This window comes from Macrosteles quadrilineatus, unplaced genomic scaffold, assembly GCF_028750875.1.
Source record: "Macrosteles quadrilineatus isolate MER2022 unplaced genomic scaffold, UCM_ALF_1.0 Scaffold_6__1_contigs__length_79288215, whole genome shotgun sequence".
In the NCBI taxonomy this organism is placed as follows: domain Eukaryota; kingdom Metazoa; phylum Arthropoda; class Insecta; order Hemiptera; family Cicadellidae; genus Macrosteles; species Macrosteles quadrilineatus.
In genome coordinates this window covers 67,485,518-67,509,605 of record NW_026542599.1, presented here as the reverse complement: position 1 = coordinate 67,509,605, position 24,088 = coordinate 67,485,518, and the positions used below count along the sequence as shown (strand labels likewise).

General features: G+C 36.0%; 1 protein-coding gene across 3 annotated transcripts; it reads right to left on the bottom strand.

The window, feature by feature from the left end:
* Window positions 1–10,304: 10,304 nt before the first annotated feature.
* Window positions 10,305–23,195, bottom strand: LOC128996450 (transmembrane protease serine 9-like). Of its 3 annotated transcripts, none has more exons than XM_054421787.1 (7): window positions 23,086–23,195; window positions 17,517–17,719; window positions 16,092–16,180; window positions 14,971–15,065; window positions 12,958–13,204; window positions 12,098–12,235; window positions 10,305–11,204 (listed from the first exon to the last, which is right to left on the bottom strand). In XM_054421787.1, exons 2-7 carry the CDS (start codon window positions 17,569–17,571, stop codon window positions 10,980–10,982), a joined length of 849 nt encoding a protein of 282 aa, XP_054277762.1. In that variant the 5' UTR covers window positions 17,572–17,719; window positions 23,086–23,195; the 3' UTR covers window positions 10,305–10,979. The 3 variants fall into 3 exon arrangements, with proteins under 3 accessions (XP_054277762.1, XP_054277761.1, XP_054277763.1); XM_054421786.1 differs by having other exon boundaries at window positions 23,093–23,195; XM_054421788.1 differs by lacking the exon at window positions 16,092–16,180 and adding an exon at window positions 16,249–16,334 and having other exon boundaries at window positions 10,307–11,204; window positions 23,093–23,194.
* Window positions 23,196–24,088: the final 893 nt, after the last annotated feature.

The following is a 24,088-nucleotide window of genomic DNA, read 5'->3' as shown; positions in this document are numbered from 1 at the left end:
GGAGTAACTTGGAAGGCTAGAGAATCACATTGTAGGGATCTCGGATGGCTGAAGAATCAATGCATCTTTGAGGGTTAGTGGAACTCTAATTGTTGAACTAAAAATGTGGCGATAGGTATTATAGTGTTATGAGATCAAGCGGTGGATGATCTTAGAGAGGTTTTTGGTGAGATTGAGGAATAGAGGATCTTGGAGGACTAGACAATCGATGTGTAACATCTTAGTGGTGGTGTAGGGGAAAACTCTATACGACCAATGTGGAGGAGGATCTTAAAGATTTTTACCTACGACCGTTTTATAAAGTACGGTAGTCGTTTCATGAAAAGTTTCACATAACAACATTGTTTGTTGTTGTTGTTAATGGGATTGTTTAGTTTCATAACAGCATAGTTTCACTCATAACAACACGGGTAACGGACCAATGAGGTTCAGAGATTGAGAAAACTTCAACTTATTAGCTGTTCAAGCCAATTTAATTGTTGAGTGCTGCAATTAGTGTTTGTTACAATGTTTTGTTGCATCCACTGTCAGTGGCAATGAAAGGTTATAAACGAAATAATTACCTCTCTTAACAGTTATGAGTAGTGATTTTTAGTATTTAAAACACTGTCGTAGGTAAAGTAGTGTCGCGTACTCGCGTAAATAGTGATTGCGTAAACTACTAGGCCTATTGGTTTGACAAATGATAAAAAGGGGTATATTATCTTTCAGAGGATTTGGATATCGATTTAGACAATCCATGTGACATAGATGCTGGAGAAATTATACGATTAATTTGACAGTAGAACTGAAAAATTGTCAGCAGTGTTACTTAGGTAAAGATGCCAATGCAAGATGGAAGGAAATACAATTAGTATAAAATAGACCAGTAAGCTTTTAAAGATTGAATATGTACAATAATCTCATTAAGGAGAGCTTATGTTATTACGAGTGTTGAACTGGACACACGATCTTTGTCAAATATAATTGATGAATATTTAGAGACGAGTGTTCGTCCCATGTGAAGGAGGTTGTTACCAGTGGAAGGTCAATGTAACGAAGTGTCTATATTGTTTGTATGGTTTATATTAGGTTTCACGAGGTGAAAATGGATTCAAATAAATTTTATTTATTTAGAAAGCAATTTGTCCATTGAAAGAGGAGTTACTTTGATCAAAACACGGCTTACCTTAAACTGGGATTTAAATTATGATTTAAATACTAAGCAGATAAAGTACACAGTTTCTGCGAATTTTCCTTTGAGCTGCGTGTTCAGTAGAAGGCGGGAAGACGATTCTAATTGAATTGTTCAAGCAAAATGTTGTGCCGTGTAAATGAAAATTCACGTTTCACCATTGCGGGCGCTTTCACACGCTGGCTTTCACGGTTGGGATCTCTGGTTTTCCATCAAGGAAAACAAAGATTAACAACTCTTAGTATCTGATTACTACTGACTTATATAATAATTATTTTAAAAACCAAATTTAACAAATTTTATAAACTTTTTTGAAGGCAGTGTAAAATATGAATGGTCAATGTCCAACAAATAAACGATACCCAAGATAGTAGTTTAAAAAATCTAAAAGTATATATCACATTGGATTACGTCGTCAAAGTAAATGGCCAAAATCCTTCAGCTGCCCTAAAATCCGCAAGAAGCAAGTTAAGTCAGGTTCAGATAATATGTAATTCAATGTGTTCGTGTATTTTAAATTTAAAATGTATGTATTTTTTGGAAATATAGTACTGAGTAAACGCACTAACCATATAACTTGCGTTTGGCTGTTTGGAGGCATCTAGAGGATTCTATGCAAATTGGCTGATTGGTCAACATGAATGTTGCCTTAAATGCATTCAAGCAGGATTGGTCTTCTTCTCAACATTCCTATTTGAGAACTCATCCTATCTGTCCGTTTACAATCGGCATTAGTTTAAGCATAGATAAAAGGAGTAGACAGTAGTGTCTACTCCTTTTATCTATGGTTTAAGTTGGCAAGACCTAAATTTCTTCCTGAAAAGGGAAAATCGAAAGGGGGAATTCGGTTCATGAAAATCGAATAAAGGACAGAAGAAAAAAAATGAAGATGGACGGACGGAGAATGAAAAATTGTGAAAGGAGGATGGAGAATGAAGAGTGAAGAATTAAGGATGAGGAATGACGAGTGAAAAATGCACAAGGAACAGCAGATGATAAAGGATGGAGAATGGAGGAAGGATAATGGCGATTAAAGGCTGAAGAATGAAGAACAGAGGATGGAAAATACAGAATAAAAGATAAAATTGCAAAACTTCAAGAATGTTCAAATCGATGGATATAGTTGCACTATACATCTCCAACCCTATCTTTAGTGGCTACCTTGATTTGCCAATTGTACCTTCAACATTGACTCCATCACGTCTGTTGGCGCACAGTAGCCTATATCGTTACTGATTCCACAGAGTCGTCTGGAGAAAGCCCGCCGTGACCGTGGCTAGGTCAAGGATATTACACGCTCTCTGGCTCAGTGTCAATGTGAAGAGAGCCACACGGTAGCCATATCTCTTAAGGAAGGGTGGTCTGCAAATACAAGGTATTGGGCCAAACGAAATAGTGCCGTAGTTGAATAGTTAAACTAATAAAATAGTTAAAAGGTGGCCGAATGGTTATAGTGCTCACCTAACAATCAAAAGGTCGCCGGTTCGATCCTGTAGTAGCCTATTGATGCTTTGAAACTGGACCCAGCTGTTCATGATCATTGGGCTTTAAATAAATTATTCTTACTGATGAAACGGCTGGTAGTCAGTAACAAAGCTACGAAGATCACCTTACTCCATTCTACCAGAGTATGTTTTATCTATGATTCTACACTCATCCTTCACTCATATTTGGGATCAAATACGCACCTAGGTGGTGTCCCCATCTTAATTAATTGATAATTGAAGAAACTTAAGGTTGTATTTTAATAGAGTTAAATTGTACCCACGTGACTTTTTAAAGTTCGTGGAGTTTGTGGCTGCGGGTGCAAGCAGCATTCGTTAGAAAATCAAGTACTACTGAATTGGCTATTGACATGATCCTATTTTAACAGGTATGATTCATCGATATCTATTATTACTACAATGATTACGGCCGTGTCTTGAATCCTGTATAACGTTTGGTGATTGCATACAGCTAACTACAATCAATCCTAAATACTAAATGGCGTTGTACTATTGTGTACAGACAGAGAGAAGTAAGATCTTACTTATCTGAGTACAGTAGTATCTTACCCTATGAGCACATACGTATATGATTGTGGACTACTGTGTATATTTGTGTATTATTAGTTATTATTGTACAATCGAGTATTATTGGGTACTATTTTGTGCACGGCCTTGTATTATAGTGTTCACTATTCTGTACGATATTGTATAATGTACGATATTTATAGAGAATGGATTATTAAATTAATACGTTGTTACAGTTTTATGTAACCGTTAAGTATCAGTGAAGTGAGTGTATAATAGCTCAGTTATGCTGTTTTCAAATGCTGGTATTTTTGTTACGGTATTATTTGTGGTACTTACGTACACACCGATAAATTGACTTCCAAAAATCATTTTGATTAGCTTAGATGACAAAACTTAACCTAACCAAACAAATCTTAGGTTAGGTTATACTTTTTAGGCGTAGTCGGTATAATACGTAAGTGCCTTTTTTGTTAACTGTGAAAATAATGCGAGTGTAGGGCCTATTTACACTGGTTTTCAATGACTTAAAAATCTGAAATTTTTTGCATAATAGTGCAAATACTTTGGTATAATGAAATCATTTTCATAATATAATTTTTTGGGATGAAAACATAAATCTATTGGAAATCACAAATGTACGCTTTACATTGTTAACTCTTAAACAAATCAAAGAAAAAACAAGTACAGCTCGGTCCCATAGTACTAATTTTTTTCAACCTTAATACGTCTTACTGAAATAGAACGACTGTTGAGCTTATGTCATCTGGCTGTGTAGGCAAATTATCCAGTTTAGTAAAAAATTCATAGTTCATTGAATCTAGCAGAGTATGCTACTATCGACTTGTTATTTTATACAGAGATGCCTGATAGACATGAAAGATAATGTACTATAACTCCAGTATGGTATAGTCACATTTAGTGCATAAGAACCAAAACAATATCTTGCAGCACAATCCGTCCGTTACTTTACTGAATAATGAATACGTATTATAAACCCGGGCAAACATTTTGCATGCCAGAATGAATACTGTACCGGTATATGTCCATACACTCAAAGCTACACACTCACATAATTTTTTCCATCTATTACTCCTCAGAATGTTGCCATGGTCAAAACCTACAACCGAATAACCATTACTAGGGGAGCAGGAGGCAGGAGGCCTTCCAATTTCGGAATTCAACAATGGCTGTTTAGTTGGCAATATTGACGCTACCCGATAGACCATATGTAATGCAGAGTGTCCTAGGATATGAAGATGAGAAATAAAAACAACTGAAATGCACCTACCTTCATAAACTCCTAGAGACGAATCACATTGGTATCCTGTTTAGGATTCCTGGGAACAACGACGTAATCAGTAGAAGGATATAACCCAAAACACCACGCTTGGATTCCGCCAAACCCGTGAAGGTAACTGCCATTGCTACTGAGGACTAGGGAAAGTGTTCTGACGTCACAGAATCCCCCGGTGAGTCAGAACCGGAGGCTGCAGCGTCAGTTTTCCAGTGAAAGTTTCATCAGGAGCGTTTAGTTGATAAGAGGGTGCTACTGGAGCAATTGTACATGTGCCAGGAGATGGTATACTTCTGAAGGTAGTTTCATACATCAGTTCCGGCACAGTTCCGTCGCAGAACAGTCACAGTTCAGTCTCAGTCACATCCGCAATTTCTCAGTCAAACTGTCAGTCATTTGGTTTCAGTCAGTCTTTCATCACTTTATATACAACTAGCTGTACCCGCGGGCTTTGCCCCGTTTAACTTCATAAGTATTCGCATGGCTCAATCACGTCCTGGTTGAAGTTCGTTCGCTACGCTCACTCACCTTTGAGTTGGAGCTCGTTCGCTGCGCTCACTTGCCTTCAGGTTAGCTCGTTCGCTACGCTAAGTCGCCTCCGGGTTGAAGTTCGTTCGCTACGCTCACTCACCTTTTGGTTGCAAATTAGCTGTTGTCGTAAATTTAAAAAATAATAGTGCTGCACCCTGTTGGTAATCCTTGTAACTTTAATGCTATTGAACATCATAGAATAAAACCATAGACAAAAAGAATTAAATATAGACTGTCAGCCGTGCTGCGGTTACCATGGTTACCATAGGTTCCGGCGCACACCGCTGTAGTTTACGTAGCGCGTACGCCGTAAATACATGGCGCTCCAAGCGGTGTGCGCCAGAAGCTATGGTAACCGCAGCACAGCTGACGGTCTATATTTAATTCTTTTTGTCTATGATAAAACCAACTTGTTTAATTGAAACAGCTGTTAAGATTCATTAATTCCTTTTAAATGTGAAAAATCATAAGGTTAACATGGGAAACTCCAGGGCCACTGGGCCGGAGCCCGAAAGCCCGATCAGAATAAAAACTACTTAGTTTTCCTATTTAATGCCCAAAGAATCGGTGTACCGAATTTCAGCCTCCTAGGTAAATGGGAAGTGGGAGAATTAGTGATGAGTGAGTGAGTCAGTCAGTGAGTCAGTGAGGGCTTTGCCTTTTATAAGTATAGATGATGTTACTGACAAAACTATTTAATTTAAACATGATATTCTATCTAATTTTTACCGTCCATTTTTTCGATTGTTGCAAACAGTACTAAAAATATAAACCTGATCATTTAAAAAATCCGCTATTTCTAACCTCAAACACGTCCGTCAGGCGTCCGAATAATTGAAAAATATCGGCGAGAAGAAATCTGAAATTGACTGACGGAACTGCGTCTGATGACTGTAGATAGCGCAATAGAAAATCCATTCAAGAAATTTTTATTTCTGTGACGTGGCTGATGTGACTAAACTGTGACGTGCCGTAACTGACATGTGTGAATCGACCACTGAAGCAATTGTACATGTACCAGGAGATGGTATCTTATATATTTTTGCAAAACTTATGACAGCAAGCCTGACCATACTACCGAAATTACACGCGGGCTGTACAAAAAAAAGGTTATTGGTCATATATGTGCAGGTTTTATTTGTATTTTGAAAATATTTATTTTTTATTATTTGAAAATAGTTTTTGGGTCAAAAATGGAAATTCAACATTTCTTATGGAGATTTAACACGGGGTTAATTCTATATATTAATAGACAAGCATGTTTGTTGAAAACATTTTTTTCTCAGCTCCTGTGCATCGCAGGAAAAATCTACGCATACTTTTAAAAAAATATTTGACTGTAGATGTGCAGAATCCCTTTAAAAATTAAAATAGGCAAAAAAAACACAAAAAATGAATCATAAATTTAAAAAGTTAACATGGACCTTATGGATTGCCATGTTGGTGACGAAGTAACAACAAATTATAAACAGAAAATCAAAACAAATGGAAGACATTCCAATCACATGTTTTATTTACAGCGTGGGGTGAAATAGAGAAGTTTGCACAATACATACTTTTGGTCGAGTTTTCTACCACTGGGCGAGCTCTAGTATTAATGATTGTAATAAACAATTTGGTCAACTATGGCAAAATTATTATACCCTACATCTTTTTTGGTTAACTATATTTTCCCTCTCTAATAATCCTTTATAATAATGAATAGAATCAGTTACATGTGGTTATTTTCTTGAAATCATTTAATTAAAATTGTATATTATAATTTGGTTTCTCGATTAATTTTCTTCATAAATAATAATAATTTTGTAGCATAATGGTTTACGTCTTCTTAATCTTCATTATTTGGCGTCCTTACTTTTCTTCTTCACTGTCACACATGCGTTTAAGTTGTTTTTAAAGCACCCAAAACAGCTGATTGTTGAATACTTTGTTTTTTGCTTGACTTGATGACTGAATTGAATAGAGGAAACTTATTATTTAAAATCATATAATATATAAAGTCTGTATGACGTAGGCACTGAAACTCTGGGTTTCCTTCCATTCAGTGAATGCAACTAGCAATACACGCTGGCATTGGTGTGGTATATCAATGTTAAAGGGACATTTTTGACATGTTATGAATAATAAAATGGAAAAATGTTGTTCATGAACAGTATTGATTTACGTTTCGATGTTTAGTCAAAATTATATATTTTGTAAAAATCATCAAGTAGTAGGACTACTTCTTCTCTGTTACAGTACAGACAGATATGTGTGAACCGTGCACCATTTTTAAGTTTTGTCGTCCTTATAGAATATCTAAAGACGATTATTCTATGGTGAGTTAAGTTATGTTGTGTAGAAGACATTTTGCTATTTACGAATATTTTGTATTCAACTTACAAAAGTATATCAAGTATAGCTGAATGATTATTAACTTTAGCCTGTCCTCTATTAAAAAAGAACGGGTGAAAAACTAATCGATAAAAACCTTTAGGAAGATTTAGCCGACATCAGCTCATTCTAACCTTAACAACTTGAAGAAAAAAACAAGGGTCTTTAGAATTTATAACAGGATGTGATGTTTACTTGCACTTATAGCCAGTAACTCGATGGACTTACAATTCTTAAACTTAAATACTCGATTTAATTCTTTTATCTGAATCAATTATTGTTATTTTATATCTCAAATACCCTCACCGCAGCAAGCCTGCAGACTAAGGGAATTTACATTTTCCTGAATTGATATTCAATTGAATCCATCTACTGTAAATAGCATTAGGTTTAACGAGATCTAGGTTGGTTGCTTCAGGGGGGCAAGTATAGTGTGTTTTTTTTTTAAATAATAATAGCTTAGTATAAATAAATTCCAAGTTTGATAAAATATTTCGTTACACAAGGAAGCTAAATAATTTTAAAATATCTACATAAAACATGGGGATTTAAAATTTAAAAATTTTTCGTCAAATTACATTTTTTTGGTAACCAAAAACCGTACAAAAACACTTAAATATAATAAACTAGCCGTTTACCCGTGCTTCGCAACGGGAAGGAGGCACAAAATACTGTAGAAACATCTAATGCATAAAATAGTTACACATCCGCCAACGCGTTTGGAAACAAAATTCAACCTTTATGGCCTTAACAGAAAAATATAAGTTATGACTTTTAAATCTGGTAAGTAATGGAAACCGCCATTTTCGTTTTATTTCATTTTAAATATTGTGTAGGCTGATATGAAAAAAAAAACGGACATAATTTTCAAATAAAATTTGATTTACCTTCATCTCCTTTAGTTACACATCATTTTTTTATTTTAAACATTTTAAATCTCAATCTTTAAGCTGCAAAATACAAATAGAATCATAAATAAATTTACAACATACAATTTCAATTACAATTTACAAATCATTTTAGTCAGTGACAGTGATAAGAGAGTGCTGGCCAGCCTTTACAGTTTTTACCAATTTTATCATTTTTAATTCAATTTTAATAATTTGATCAACATGACTAGTTTTTACTATTGTGAATCTGACAGTATTTTAAAGAATCTTTTGACATACCACAATGTATTAATACAGTGAGATGTGGTTGCATACAATGACCTGACGATGTTCTAAGGAACGAAACAAGTTGTCACAATAGCAACTGTGGTTGGATAAGGTAATTCTTCCATTTTATCAATTATATATTCCAACCAAGGGTCACAATGAATAACATTCATAGTTAAATAAGTCCATACGATATCACAAAACATTGTTTTAATATTTCAATGAAAAGTGTAAAGAAACACAGACATTATTAATCCTGAAAGTTACAGTAGCATAAGTAAACATATTACTAAGTAAGTTATCACAGTGAAAAAAATCACACCACCCATGTCCCTTATTTAAACTAAAAAGGTTTAGTGTTACGATAAAGCTGATATAGTATGAGATCACTGGTGCATACATACTAATTTATAAACATTCTCATAATAAATAATTTAGTTTCTTTCATCATCACACTGAACAATGATACAGTAGTAGTTTGTGCTTAAGCCAAACTTCAGCATAAATCTACTGATTTCCTTATAGCAATTGTGTTTGAGGTATAACTTACGGAATTTCCTAACAATTCATATCCATTAGGCAAGGAATACGTTGGAAGAAAATGACAAACAACTTTTCAGTCGTAAGAGGAAAGTCAGCTGTTTTAGTCAGATATGTAGCTGAATAGAACATGTTTTCTCTATTTTGTCTATAATAGCATAGACAAAAAGCATTAAATATAGACTGTCAGCCGTGTAGTGGTTACCATTGTTACCATAGGTGCTGGCGCACACCGCTGGGAGCGCCGTGTAGTTACGTAGATCGTAGGCCGTAACTACAAGCGCTCCCAGCGGTGTGCGCAATAACCTATGTTAACTGCGGCACAGCTGACGGTCTATATTTAATTCTTTTTGTCTGTGATAATAGTGTTATGGAAGTTAATAATAAGGTTTGTTGGGACATTTTTATAACGGTGACACACCAAATTGCAAAGATGAGTTATGGATCAGTTTTAAATGAATACTAAGATAGCATTGTTAGTAGGATCAGCTGTTTCGTCAGCCATGTTCGTTGACAACCCATTGATTAAGGAAAGCTAGATTTAATTTTCAGCCATCATTTGTACTCATTAACATGATCGAAGGACCAACTTTTATATCACTTTATATCATAATAAATGAACGTTTTCGTTTTCTATAATTTTGAAATAATTGTAAATTTTAGTAATAACTCCACCTTTTTTTCCTAGGCCGCTAGGCATGAGCCCGGAATTGTTTTTCAAATTACTTCAGGCTAGACCTAGGGGTTGTGACATTATCACATGGATAAAATCCATTGGTGATTTGGCGGGACTTTAACCCGGGACCTTTCGAACCGAAGTCCCGCGCTCTAACTACTATACCAGCTCGCTCCCCCAATAAATCCACCTAGGGATGATAAGCATTAGAAAAGTCTGTCACCCTTCTCCGAAGGCTTGGTACTGTAGTTAAAACATAAATTTCCATAAGAATCTATATAAATAAAAATGAATGCCTTTTTTATGGTGTTCCATAACTCGAGATCGAGTGCACCGAATTGGATGATTCTTTTTTTGTTGTGTTGCTTAGTGACAGGGGAAGGGTTTTATGCAATGCAATGCAAATTTATAATCCAACTAACCGTTAGGGAATAGTTTGATTTTTAAAAAATTTAAAAAAATTAATTTACATTAGCTTAGGAGCTTCAACGAACTTCAACCTGGAGGCGAGTGAGCGTAGGGAACTAGCTAACCCTGTAAGTGAGTGAGCGCAGCAAACGAGCTCCAGTGCGTGAGCGTATTAAACGAACTTCAACCAGGACGTGAACGCGCGATGCGAACGAGCTCATCTTGAAAATGAACGAGCATTTGACATAAAACCACATTAGGACAGGACGACGTCTGTCGGGGTGTCGGGCCAGCTAATATTCTTATAACACATTATTTTACTGCCTTAAAAAATTAATGCCCACCTTCTAATTTTAAGGTACCGGTTCTGACCTTGATTATTGGGCTGCCAATTAATGATGCAATCCAACAAAATGTACCCGAGGAGTCAACAAACTCCCATCAATAGTTTTACTTGCCATTTTAAATAAGAAGGATGGATACCAAATAAAGTAAAAAATTAAACATTATTTGAGGGGTTCAAGGAGACTAATCAAAAAAGTAACCATGTAAAGAATTAACCTTTTGATAGTAAAATTATTTACAAGATCCTTAAAAATTTCAATTCCTCTGAGACGATCGTGCAACACTCTGTAACAATCCTTCCGTCACGAAATCCAGAAAACTTTACTAACCAATTATAATCTGGACAATCTAGTTGCACATTATTCCATATGGGCAATCCATACGTAAAATATTGTGTAAATTTATACACACAACCCTTACACAGATCTCAACCCTGTAGCTTAAATTCTAAATAAAGCCCCTTTGGTTAATTGCTAGGGAAGATGATGTATGAGTCCGTGTTGAGGTCCACCGTAGGTTTGGTTGTCATGTCCATGTACACCCCGTACTTCGCCAAGGAGGATGTGATCCATGGCAGCATGGAGGAGACGTTGGTGTAGACCCCTGGAAGGTCATCGCCACAGTTGTACAGCCAGGAGACGATTCCAACCAACTCCATGTTGGGCCTGGTGAGGGGTCCACCGGAGTCACCCTGTAGGGGGAAAAAATGAATCACTATACTCTGTATGTTGGAGCCTGCCTCCTGGTATTGGGACTGGCTAATGTTTTAAGGATTGGACGAGTTCCAGGTAGATAGAGGGTCAGTAGACAGGTTCCATTATACAGACTATACAGGTTTTAATGATCTATCAATATTCTTTAGGAGGCAAAGTTCAAGCCCATAAGTCTAGAGGATAACTTCCATTGGTCATTGGCGGGATTTCCACCCAAGACTTCAGGGACCGAAACTCCGAGCTCAATCACTAAGACCAGCTCACTCTCAAACCTGAGATCACTGGACTGGCTGATTAGTTCATTTGCACAATCATTGCGGGCATTTTGCATAGGCCTACATTTCTTTTAACGCATTGAAAAGTAAAATTTGTACATAAAAAACCTTGGTTGGGTGGTGAACCAATATATTCGGTAATTATTTGTCTTAAACATTATCTGTCTCAGTTACGAATTATAAAATAGATTGTTTAAATTCAATGAAATAATTTACGTTTAGGGAAGACTGTACGAAAAACGAGCAAGGTGAAAAGGTAAACTAGAATTCTGTTGCCAAACAGAATGTTGTTCACAACACCACTAACTCGCAGATTTCGTGCGTTATTTGTTCAAGGTTTATATTTAGCACCCCAAAAGGTGGCTGCTACCACCCTGCTTTGCTGATATAAAAGAACAACTGTTTCCAAGGTACTCAGCTGTTAGGTCTGTTAAATGTGTGTCTCAAAGTTTACAAGTGGCACTCATAGTTGATGCAATCTATGTCCTTTACACCCTACCCTAAAAAGAACTATTCCCACAAATTATATGTCGAGACTAATACAGAGAAAATAGTCAAGTAGTTATTGAAATACAAATAATCAATCAGCAACTCACGCTGCAAAAGCCAATGTCGTCTTCACCGGCGCAAAGCATGCGTCGAGTCAGCTGAGGGTACAACTTCTTGCAGTCGTCCCAAGACCTAATGTAGACTTCAGCTGCCACTAGGTTCTTCGGCTTCCTCAGTTGTTCCTTCTAAAAAAACAGTTTTAAAACAACTCTTCAATTGTGTTTGGTTTTTAGCAATTCTTCTAGTGTGTTTTACCTCGTTGAAAAATACTAACTTCCGTCTCATGAACTACCAGCTGTGACCAGCTTCTCTTGAACGATGTTATATTAATTAGTCACCAGTATCTTATAATTCCGTTGAATCATTACTAATAAGGCTTGGTTAGACAAGGTAAGATCTTGGATAGCTTAGGAAAGTCAACAAAATAGTGGTGATAAATTAACAAAAAGGAATCCAGAACTACATTCAATGAAATTTATATTATCAAAGCCGATGAGGACATTCCAGAACGAAGACTCGAAGGAACGCTTTCTGTGAATAAGTCCATGTATGATGAATGATCAATCTGTCTTGGATGATTACGTGTTAAACATTCAAAAGCGTGAAAATTTAAACGTTAAATAAAATGTTCTTCTTGAGAAATCAAGATCACATTTTGCACACCAAGCATATTTCCAACCACCTTGCATTCCTCAGAACGATACGTGATTAGGAATATTCACATGCAAGCCAACATCAGAGAGTTTCATTATCAAACACATCTCCCTCACTCCAAATTACTTTTGTACTCTTCAGCCAGAAATACATTTTTCATAATTTCCCCACACATTCTTTTAGGAGGATTCACCATTCGAATATAATATTTTTGATAAAATTCACTCCAGAGAGTTTAAAGATTCCAAATTACCTCAAGGTATCCCCAACCCGAAACGATCGCCAGCTCATGCTCCACTGGTGGACTCCTAGGAAGCGATATAGGCTTGATCTTTGGCCCGAAGCGGAAGGGAACTTTGACGTTGACAAGAGCCAGGTCGTAGTCCAAGGTGTCCGTGCGGTACAGGTCGTGGTAGATGTAGAACCTGATGGGGTGAAGGGTTCCACCATCCCCTCGTACCGTCGTCCCTGCCCGGAACCGGAGCGATTTCAGAGGCTTGCTGGAAATCAGACAAATCAGACTGATGAATTGTTTGATAACGGTTTTGTGAATGGTGAGTTAAAGGAATATAGGTTTATAAGTTAAAGGTTGAAATAACATAGCTGGGAGCAGAATGGATAAGGATTCCAAGTGAAAAGTTTACAAATTCGGTCCTGATAAAAATCAAAACTTTTGAATGGTTCAACACTGGACCTGACTGCTCTTGATCATTGGGCTTTTGAAAAACTGCATAGCTTCCTCCAATAGGCTACCAGTCCGCGGCGAGACAAAAGTGGCAACGCCGCAAACCAGGCCTAGTAAAATAGCTGCGCAATGTTTATGTTTACAAATTAGTTGTTGATATTACCATGGCAACAGCCTAGCCGGTGCAATGTTGCCACACACCAACGCCTTGTGTCAGAGGAATGATATGCAAATGGTCCTGGCTAGAGAACCACCTGTCTAAGCCAGTTACAAAGCTTCACTTTAAAAATAAGCACTTTGGTGTCAGCATAAAATAATTTATTACTGTACAATGTAAAACTATTATGTCTGTTGGTCGAACTCGAGTATAACTCTAATAGGCAACTGAATAATGTTCAATGATTTTTATATTTTTTCTTACAAGCTCTGTGTTATGTGATGCAAGGTGTTTACTGAAATCGATATTTAACTGTTCAACGTGGTTCAAGTAATTCTAAATGTATTGATACAAACGTTTTGGAGTTAGGACATCAAACCATACACATGACCGAGACTTGGGTTTGGAAGGAAAATAAATATTTTAGCCTTTTCCTCATAGCTTTTGGTGTGGTAAATAAGATTAATAAATAATAAGAGGAAAATTATCTCTAGATGACATCTGACGCAGAGGCAAAACCGGTAAAACTGGAGTTTCACTTGGCAATCTTCATAAAGAACTGTATAGTGAGTCCAGTAAAAATGCACCGTGATCGTATAGAAGATAAAACTCAAGTTTGAATTTAGTGTTTAAAAGTGTAGGACAAAATATGTTTGGTTTTTCATAACACGAAAATAAATTTTTGGGAGTTTACTTTAGCTAAAAAAATTACAAATCTTTCAAAATTGACATCGCTAGTACTTGAGCAAATTACCTTTTTTCCACTTAGGTTCAAAAAAGGTCCAAAGTTCAAAAAAGGCGATACAAATAATCCAACAAACTACAGACCGATCACAAACCTACCGGCCCGATCAAAACTTCTCGAAAGAGTCGTCTACAACCAAATTTAGAGTAGTAGTAGAGTAGCAATAGTATATTTCGTACCTAGGGTCAAAGATTAGGTTTTACCGGCTCGAGATAGTTTTTAAGTTCGAGACGAAGTCAAAAACTTAAAAAACTATCGAGGTGCAAACCCCTTTCGGTCCGTGGTACAAACGTTATTTTTCACCACACTATACCCTATTTACCACAACATAATGCACTAACAGTCAACACAACTACAACTTTAAGGTTATGTGAATAAATAATTTGAGGAATCAGCAAACATAATAATAAATAGTTGCTAGGCAGCGGTGACGATAAAACAAGTCTATTTCAATACTATGGATACTGATTGTGTATATAATATGCAGCTTATTTTCGTCCCTAGGTATGTAAAAACCTGCTCGGCCCCGAAATAACGATCTGGCATAGACAGCAATACGTAGCGCTCGGCCTCCAATTAGCGTTTGTAATCCAGCTAAAACATCATAGTATGGTGAAAATGGATTTACAGATATGTTTTATAACTATTTGAATAGAATATTTAGTTTTTACTCACTCACTTATAGACACAATGAGCGGCTGTCAGTGCCCAGCGGGTAGCCAGCACCGATGCCCCGCATGTATGCTTGCCATTGGGTGCCCCTTCTAGAGCCAGCTGATGAAAAAACAAAAATAACATTTATTTTCGATATTCTGAACGGTTCATACCATGGTGTCCTCCGTACTAAGGCGAGACATGAAGTGGCAACCCCGCAGATCCGGACTGAAACAGCTGTTGCACTAATTCACAATGGAGCGTCTGTGAAATGTTCATGTTTACGTTTGTTTTTACTGTTATTACCATAATAGGTCGGCCGGTGCAACGGTGGTTCCAACACCTTGGGCATGTAGAGGAGATTTTGTCCATACAGAATAGCTAAGGTCAGTTTGGTAACTGAAATAGATAATACATCGGTATTGGCAATGACTTTCAAAGAGTTATTGAAAAAAGAATTTTTGACTTTGATTAGTGATCATTGTAACAAATCTATTTAGATTGTCCAATCTTCGACAGATTTAAGTAGTTCATACAGGAAAATTAGAAATAAAGGAGTAAAACCATGCTTTTATTAAAGAAAAGAGTTAATCTATATATATAAATATATAAAATCCTCCGAAACAAACTTCTAGGACAGGATAAACAACCGAACAACCAGTTCATCAAAAGCATCATTTTTTGACAACCTCCCATGCAATTAGTAAATGTAGATGTAGTTATTCATGTTAAAGATTTCGAACAACCAGTTCAGAAGCATCATTCTTGACAACCTCCCATGCAATTAGTAAATGTAGATGTAGTTATTTCTGTTGAAGATTTTAAACAACCAGTTCAGAAGCATACTTTCTCGACAACCTGCCATGCAATTAGTAAATGCAGATATAGTTATTCCTGTTAAAGATTCTAGACAACCAGTTCAGAAGCATCCTTTCTCGACATCCTCCCATGCGGTTAGTAAATGTAGATGTAGTTATTCCTGTTGAAGATTTTAAACAACCACTTCATCAGAAGCACCCCTTCTCGACAACCTCCCATGCGATTAGTAAATACAGATGTAGTTATTCCTGTAGATTCCAAACAACCAGACCATCAGAAGCGGTCTCAAAGGCAGCCAGAAGATTACAGACAAATCCAAAATCTTACTTGGAACGGGCGATCTTCGACAGTGGTCTGGTATCCTCCTATGATCCTTTTGTCGTCACCTAAGGATGGAGAAACTAGTCCCCAAGCCACTAAAATAAAATAAATATAATATAGTTTTGCCTCAAATAAAATACTGTTCTACTCATCAGTTTCTTACTTGGTAAGGCATTTCAAGCTCGAATGTTTCGTAGCCTCCGATGATCCTGTTCATGTCTACCGAAGACATCACATAGGCCGAGGCTCCTAGGGTAAAAAAGATCATTATCAAGATAGTTTTGACATTAACACCTTATTTTGATTTCAATAGAAAATGTTTATCACGAGAAAGCATATCAGAATAGTAAATATAAATACTAGCATATTGTGTAAAATATTTTGATATTGCAATGCCAATATTTTTAATGTCACTGACATTTTTGGACATAATCGATTCCAAACCCTTAAATTTATTGTGGAGTTTCCGAGGGTCAACCCCGCCATTATTGAACTGAAGTATGAGACGCTAAGATACGTCCAAACCAAATTATATTTTATGCTGTTATTTTGGCGTAGACCAATTTTTAAACCAATTGCCAATTTTTCCCTTCAAGACGTATGTGAAAGTAGACTTCTCGATTTATGTAATGAACAAACTATAAGTAGTTACAAATCACTGTTAATGATTTTCTGTACCATATTGCTTGCAAACGCACAATCCTTTAAAATTTAAAGAGACATAAACTGTCACGAACAAATGAGATGAATAGATATAGATTCAACATACACCTTCTTAGTCTATATTTGTACAGTAGCATGGACTAACCAACACAAGGGAGTATGTTTAATCTATGGTTGTAGTCTGGTTAACAATAACAATTAAATTAGTTCAATTTAAGCCGCAGAGTGCACTGAGCTGTTTTAGAATACACTTTTCTTCCTTATGAAGCTCACCTTTGAACCTTGTAAAGCTTAAAGGTCAACTTTTATTCAACCAGGGCGTCCAATAAATTGCTATAAACTAGTGATCGTAGTCTAAAAAATTAAGAAAACCTTAATTGTATCACACACTAGGAGAGTATGATACTCCCTCATTCATCTAAATTTCTTCTTTGACCAAATAACTTTGTAAAATTGTAAACACTACCCTAAAATAGAAATATTTTGTTGACATCAGCGCACCGAAACTCTAAAATTAAACAAAAAACAATGACAATATGGAAACAACAATGAACAGTCTATTTGCAATACAGTATTTAAAGTCAATCGTTAATAACTGTTACAACTACCCCTAATATAAATGGAATGTCTACTTATCTAAATTATGTACCTTAAATACATCAATTCATTTTCCCACAAAACAAGCCAATTTTTTACATAAACAACTTAGTTTAAAGCAGAACATTTGTATAATCAATTTTATGACATAAGCACAAACAATTAACTTACCAAGCATGAAAACTAAAATAAGTCCTGGCATAACAGGAGAATTTTCAATAGCCATGATGTACTCCTTGTACTGTTCACTGCAATAAGCTGTGCTGAACTTGTTCTACTGCCAAGTTCATATACAGCGTGTAACAATCTTATCACCACACCGCGTCATTGTAATCTTTTATTTAGGCGTAACCATCTTGAACCGATTTAATCACCTGTAATCATAAAAAAGTGTGTCACATAAATGGAGTTCCCGTGTTGGCCCAATTGCAGCAATATTTACGATGTGTCACAATTTAATGACTGAGTTTCTACGCTTGTGCCGTAAAACACAATCACATTGTTGTGATTGTGTTTTTCTCACTACAATGCTGGATGCAATTCAAGGTTTAAAAGGTAGGAATACACTGAGACTGATAAAAAAACTCAGACAGTGAAAGATCTTTGCATTACTAAAGAAAGAAAAGAAACTGAGATTATACTGTAATTGATTAACGTTAGATTAGGTCACTACAACACACCAACAACTGTCAACACAAATACAACTTTAGGGTTATGTGAAGAAATAATTTGAGGAATCAGCAAAAATGAAAATAAATAGTTGCTAGGCAGCGGTGACAATAAAACAATTCTATTGCAATGCTATGGATACTGATTGTGCATTTAATATGCATGTTTTTAGAAAGAAAGCGGTTGATTTTGGGGCCCCAGGGATGTAAAAACCTGCTCGGTCCCCAAATGACGATGACAAGCTGGCATGGCCAGCAAAACGTAACTTTCTGCCACCAATTAATGTATGTAAAACAGCTAAAAACATCATTGCGTGGTGAAAAGGTTTTTACTTCCTAAGGAAGTAAAAAGCGTTTTTAGCCCCTAGGGAGTAAATATCAGCTGTTGTCAACTTAGTTCTAAATGTCGATTGCAAACAAAATGCATGTATCGAAAGTATGTATTGATTGTTTAATCGATAGCAGTTAATTGCTTGCCTTATTGTAAATAGTTCAACATATCGATAATATAATGTACACTCGTAATACATTAAACGATGGAATCACTTACTCAAAAGTTGGTTTCCATTACCAAATTAAATTGAAAAAAGCTAGAAGTAGTTTTGAGCGGTTGTCTTTCAATGAAAACTATTTTAGTTTTGTAACATAGTTTGTTCAAATAATGTTGCAATATGACGAAAAAATATAATTCATCTATTAGAAATATAATGTTCATCTACGTGAATATGAATGTTCAATGAATGAGATGTCGGCTGCTATACTTACTTAGTCCTCTGATCAGCTGGTTCTCTATCGAAGACTATTTAGAATACATATGATCAAGGAAATCTAGGCCTAATTTCAAACAATCCAAATTCTTTTTGGATTTTCTTATGGATCAATGTTTCGACCATCTGATTATCAGGTGAGCAGTGTAGGTATAAATATTTATAAAACATTGGTGTTTCTAGGGTCTAGAAAATGACGTAGTATTGCTCAAAGTATGCCGATTGAAATGGTTATATATATTTTAAAATGTTTGTTTTGATTTAATGTTTGTGTTATAAAGTGCTCGACAGTGGGACTATGGTTGTGATTGGAAAAATAATGGTGATAAAAATAGACAACTTATAGCTTTGAATCATACCGGAGCAGGTTTACGCGATTCTCCTTGAATAATAGCAGAAATGATTGCAACTGTAGTAGTGCAGTTTGAAAAATTACTTTGTGGTCAGTAGGAAATTAATTAACCAATGGGACAGTATCATTAGATTGTATGATGTATGTATTTCTCTAAACATGGCTTGGGAAATGGGAAGAGAGAGGTTAATATTGCATTACAAAGAGATTAAGTTGACTTAGCAATAATTATATTAGTGTCGTGAAATAAGTTTTCAAATTCATAATCCAACGTTTCTTTAATTTATTTGACGAAATTTACCAATACAAGTTGCTTCACATCACTCGCCATTGACTCATAAGTCTCTACGTCATATTTGGGGGTTTAAAGAATTTATGATATCTTTTACTACTCATTGTATAATATCAATGATAATACTAAGATACGCCGAAGTGATGATATCAGTGGCAGTGACGATATGCTATCAATCGATGCCGTCACTAAGATATAGGAAACGGAAATGACGAACTACGAAATGGTAGGGTTGACATTTTGTAGATAAAATCTCTTGGTTTGGTTTTACTTCACATCTTAAATGGTAACAAATCAAAATATTTCAAATTTTTCATTCCTTAAGTTTAGTACAAAATTTATTAAGGGGTTACCAGTTTAATAATGGGGTTTTTGGTGGTTCCATAGACAAAAAGAATTAAGTATAGACTGTAAGCCGTGCTGTGATTACCATGGTTAACATAGGTTCTGGCGCACACCGCTGGGAGCACCGTGTAGTTACGTAGCGCCGCGCGTATGCTGTAACTACATGGCACTCCCAGCGGTGTGCGCCAGAACCTATGGTAACTGCAGCACAGCTGATGGTCTATGTGATTTTTTTTGTCTGGTTCTAATCTGTATTTTCAACCCAGCTGTTCTTGGGATAATGAATGGTACTGAATCAAACAAATAAATGGTGAAAAAGAGACGATGGTGTGGATGACAAATGGGGTACAATGGGATAAATGAGACACAATGGGACATATTAATGGAATATTCAATGGCATAGCTTACGAAATGACACAAAACCTCTTCAACTTCAGCCAATACCTCTAACATAATCCACACGATCCCCATAAAACACGCAGTTATATCACGGGGTTAAACAATCCAATCCATTATCAGAATTGGCAATATTTTAATAAAGCTATAAAACACAAGGCAAAGGCTATCGTGCCGTGACCCTGATTACACAAGGAGTGCGTGATGAAAAAAGAATGTAAGTTGAGCACGCGAAGAGTTGATCAAACACGACTACACGCTCACGGTGTTTAAAAAGCAATTACAGGCATTTAACATTTAAAACACACATTGACTTGTTTGGCTTACAGGGTTTGATAGTGATATTGCGGTGTAATTTTGTCATTGGAGGATTTAGAGGTTGGTAAGGTTCACGAGACTTCTGTTCTGGGGATGACGGTTCAAGTCTTGCAAATCACGATTTCTAATTCGATAGGGTTGTGGATTGATTCGGTGCTCACCATAGCCGTGGATCTTGGGGAGCGTGAGTAGTAGAGCGCAGGGCTTAGGAGCACAAGGCCCCGGGTTCAAATCCCGCCAATCACCAATGGATTTTATCTATGTGATAATGCCGCAACTCCACAACCCAGGACTAGTCAAATGTGTAAAACCGTCCGGACTAGAACTAGCCTCCTGGGATGTGACGGTGGGACATAATAAAAAAAACTATGGATCTCAAAAAATAAAAAAAGATGGATTTCAGCCATGAAGAGTAATCTCTACACCGTAGAACTCTCTCGTTTGAAAATTAAATGATAATAATTTCATAAGTATTATTTCATACTTCATTGCATGATAAATGCATGTAGTGCTACGAAGAAATTGAGTGAACTATGAGTGCGGAATGGAGTCAAGATTACTTGTGTAGCTTCGTTACTATGATCAGCTGTTCTCTAGCAAGGACCATTTAAAAGCCATATGATCGATGACAGCTGGTCTAGTTATTAATCCTAACTCGAATGTATTATCGAGTAAAAGTGAATGTATGATTTGTCTGTTTAAATTTATGATTATATTCATGAATCTGTTTGACTGAGCATTGCATTAGTTTATACCTTTGGTTTGAACTCATTAACATCTTACATCTGATAAATTATCGGGATTTGTCCTCTAAGACACACATCTTGTTACGATTTTGTTTGAGAATTCCTTATTCCAAAGATGTTTGTTAGGCTGGGGCAGCCTGACCAATTAAAGTCCATTTTCCCTCAAATCGTCTTCATTTGACTCGTAACAACCATAATAAACCTCACGATTCTTAATTGTTTTAAGTGTTTGTATCTTTTCCTCCGAACAGCTGTTTGTATAATTAAATTAATAGGTTACGTAAAATTTTTAACGTATTAAATGTTTCGATCCATCTTCCACCATGGTTTCGATCTATAATACACTAAAACGGCATAGGTTCTTTAATAACACTCCTATAACAAATAGCTAACGATAATATTTTCGTAACTGTAGGCCCATTACATATATTTAAAATTGTCATAATAAATGGCTCTATTAAATTAGCATTAGGTACCGTCCTATTTCCGCCCCTAAACTAAAGATACTTGCAAATTTTGTTTAAAAACTCCTTTACATCTATTCATAGTAATTGCAATTCGTTATACAACCCTTGGCCATGCTTACGTGTTGTTCAACCCCTACCCGTGCATAAGCTTACTTTCTCCCACCATCTCTCTCTCTCTCTCTCACTCCTCTCTTTACCCTACCATCCCCGTCCACCAAAATATCCCGTATGGTACTGTTGGGGAGACAATATTTTGCCAGGTTCCACACAACTTGACAATTGTATGACCCCTGAATTTACGAGTTCAATAAGCCCAGTTGCCGTGGCTTCTTTTGAGCTCTTCCACCTCATAATTTGCATGGAGACGCAGCTAGGAATGTGACATTGAATAAGGATGAGAATGACATACGTGTTTAAAGCGTTGTTTAGGCAAAGACCATTTCCATGATACCGTATTCGTATATTCCAGTCATTCCTAAGGGTTTCTTTGAAAAAATATAGTTGTTTTCTGTTTATTACCAGATTCAACAAACAGAAATTTAAAAGGATACTAATTAAAAAATTGAAATAAATGTTTAAAGAAACTACTATTTTAAAGCCAAGTGTAAGCCACTAAAACAAATACGAAAAAATATTTTTCCTTCAAAATTTCAAATGTTATTAATATCTCAAATCAAAATATTGTAATCGTAACTTTGACTTCGTTGGAGGTGAAAAGAATAAAATTAATAGTTATCTTTGCACAATGCACATGGCATTTACTCAATAAAATACTAAGTACTAAAAACGTTTGGTTAGAGTGCTCATATATCCGAGTTTTGTTCAACCCAACTTAACCTGAAAATTCAGCATTGTATAGCTGTTACCCACGAGCTTCACCCCATTTGACTTCATAAGTATTAATAAAACTATTGATTGGTTAAGTTAAGCTGGAATAAACAAAACAGAATACAGTAATACAGACAAATAATCACACCTGATTTAAGGTAATAAATTTAAAGAATAACATACAAATAAGTACATCTGAGGTATTTTTAACATTAGGTATATGGAAAGTTACTTTTAGAAAGGAATTACTACCTTAAAGGGCAATTTATGAAATAATGGATAGTTTTACGCAAGGTTTCTCATAATGACGAACATTTGATATATGGTTTATGGGGTGTGACTTGTAGTTTTCTCAAAAGTTCATGGGATTACCAAGATTATTTAAAAATACTGCGCTTTAAGTAAATGTTTACTATTGTAATTCCTTAGTCTCGTTCACTCTCTCAAATATGCCAATATCATCACACCATCCAAACAATATGTTCTAAACTAAAATTTTAATTATTTACTCTACTTTCCTCGTACACCAATCCCTAGCAATAACAGCAAGAGTAATCTTACAACTCACTAAGATAAAACTTTTCCTCGTTTGCACACTGTTGACGTCACAGAAGCTCACTCCCTTATCACATGTTCACTCTCACAATGTTCTTTGTTTGTAAACACTCCGCGGAACGTACTGTGCTTCGCACTTCGCAGGTCGCTGAAGCTGGGGGAGCAGCATACTCTGGCGGTCCAGAGCTGAACTACTATGGAGGGGATTCCCGCCGACCTGCATTACAGCTGATTGCTCTAAATGACCTCAAAAGGACAAAGTCATTGTTGTGACAGCTGTTGGACGTTTGTGACAGTGTGTGTTGTAGTATTCGTTGCTTTAGATCAGAGCTCAGAGGTGATACTGAAATTTACTTGGTGTTTTGTGTTGACCATACGTTACGGGATCGGGTGTAGGGAAATGTAATTGTTGTGAATATCCTAAAAGTGATGGCTTTTGTGGTTTTGTGGTTTTTGTGGTTTTAGGCTAGATCATTGGTGACTCTAAATTGTATTAATTCAATTCATCTACGTTGTGTTGATCGTATGTTACTGCGAATTTCGTTAAGACATTGTTGTGAAGAATGCTAGTGGATGTTGAGCAAAAATATTGTATTTCGTCTGTGCGGTTGAGGGATTTTCTTTGTTTTGAATCAGCAATTTGGAAGTCTACTCAGTTATGTTGGTTCTGTTTTGTGTTCCCGATAGTTTGGTAAAGTCATCCTTGAGAAGAAACACTTTGTACGTGTTATTGTGAGGAATATGTGCTTGAGTGGTTTTCTGTGTTTCTATAGATAAGAAGTTATCTAAACATAACTCAGTTACTCATAATACAAAATTACAAAATGCTTTACAGGTTACTGAAAATGTGAACAGCTTCACTAGTGTGCATGAATTGGTTACAATGTTTAGAAATAGTTTAAATTTAATTTTTATCAAACGTTTACTTACGATTAAGTTGCTTGAGATGGCGGATCAATTCGAACAGTGTTAAGTGTTGGATGCACTAAGGAGTTAAGATGTAAACTTC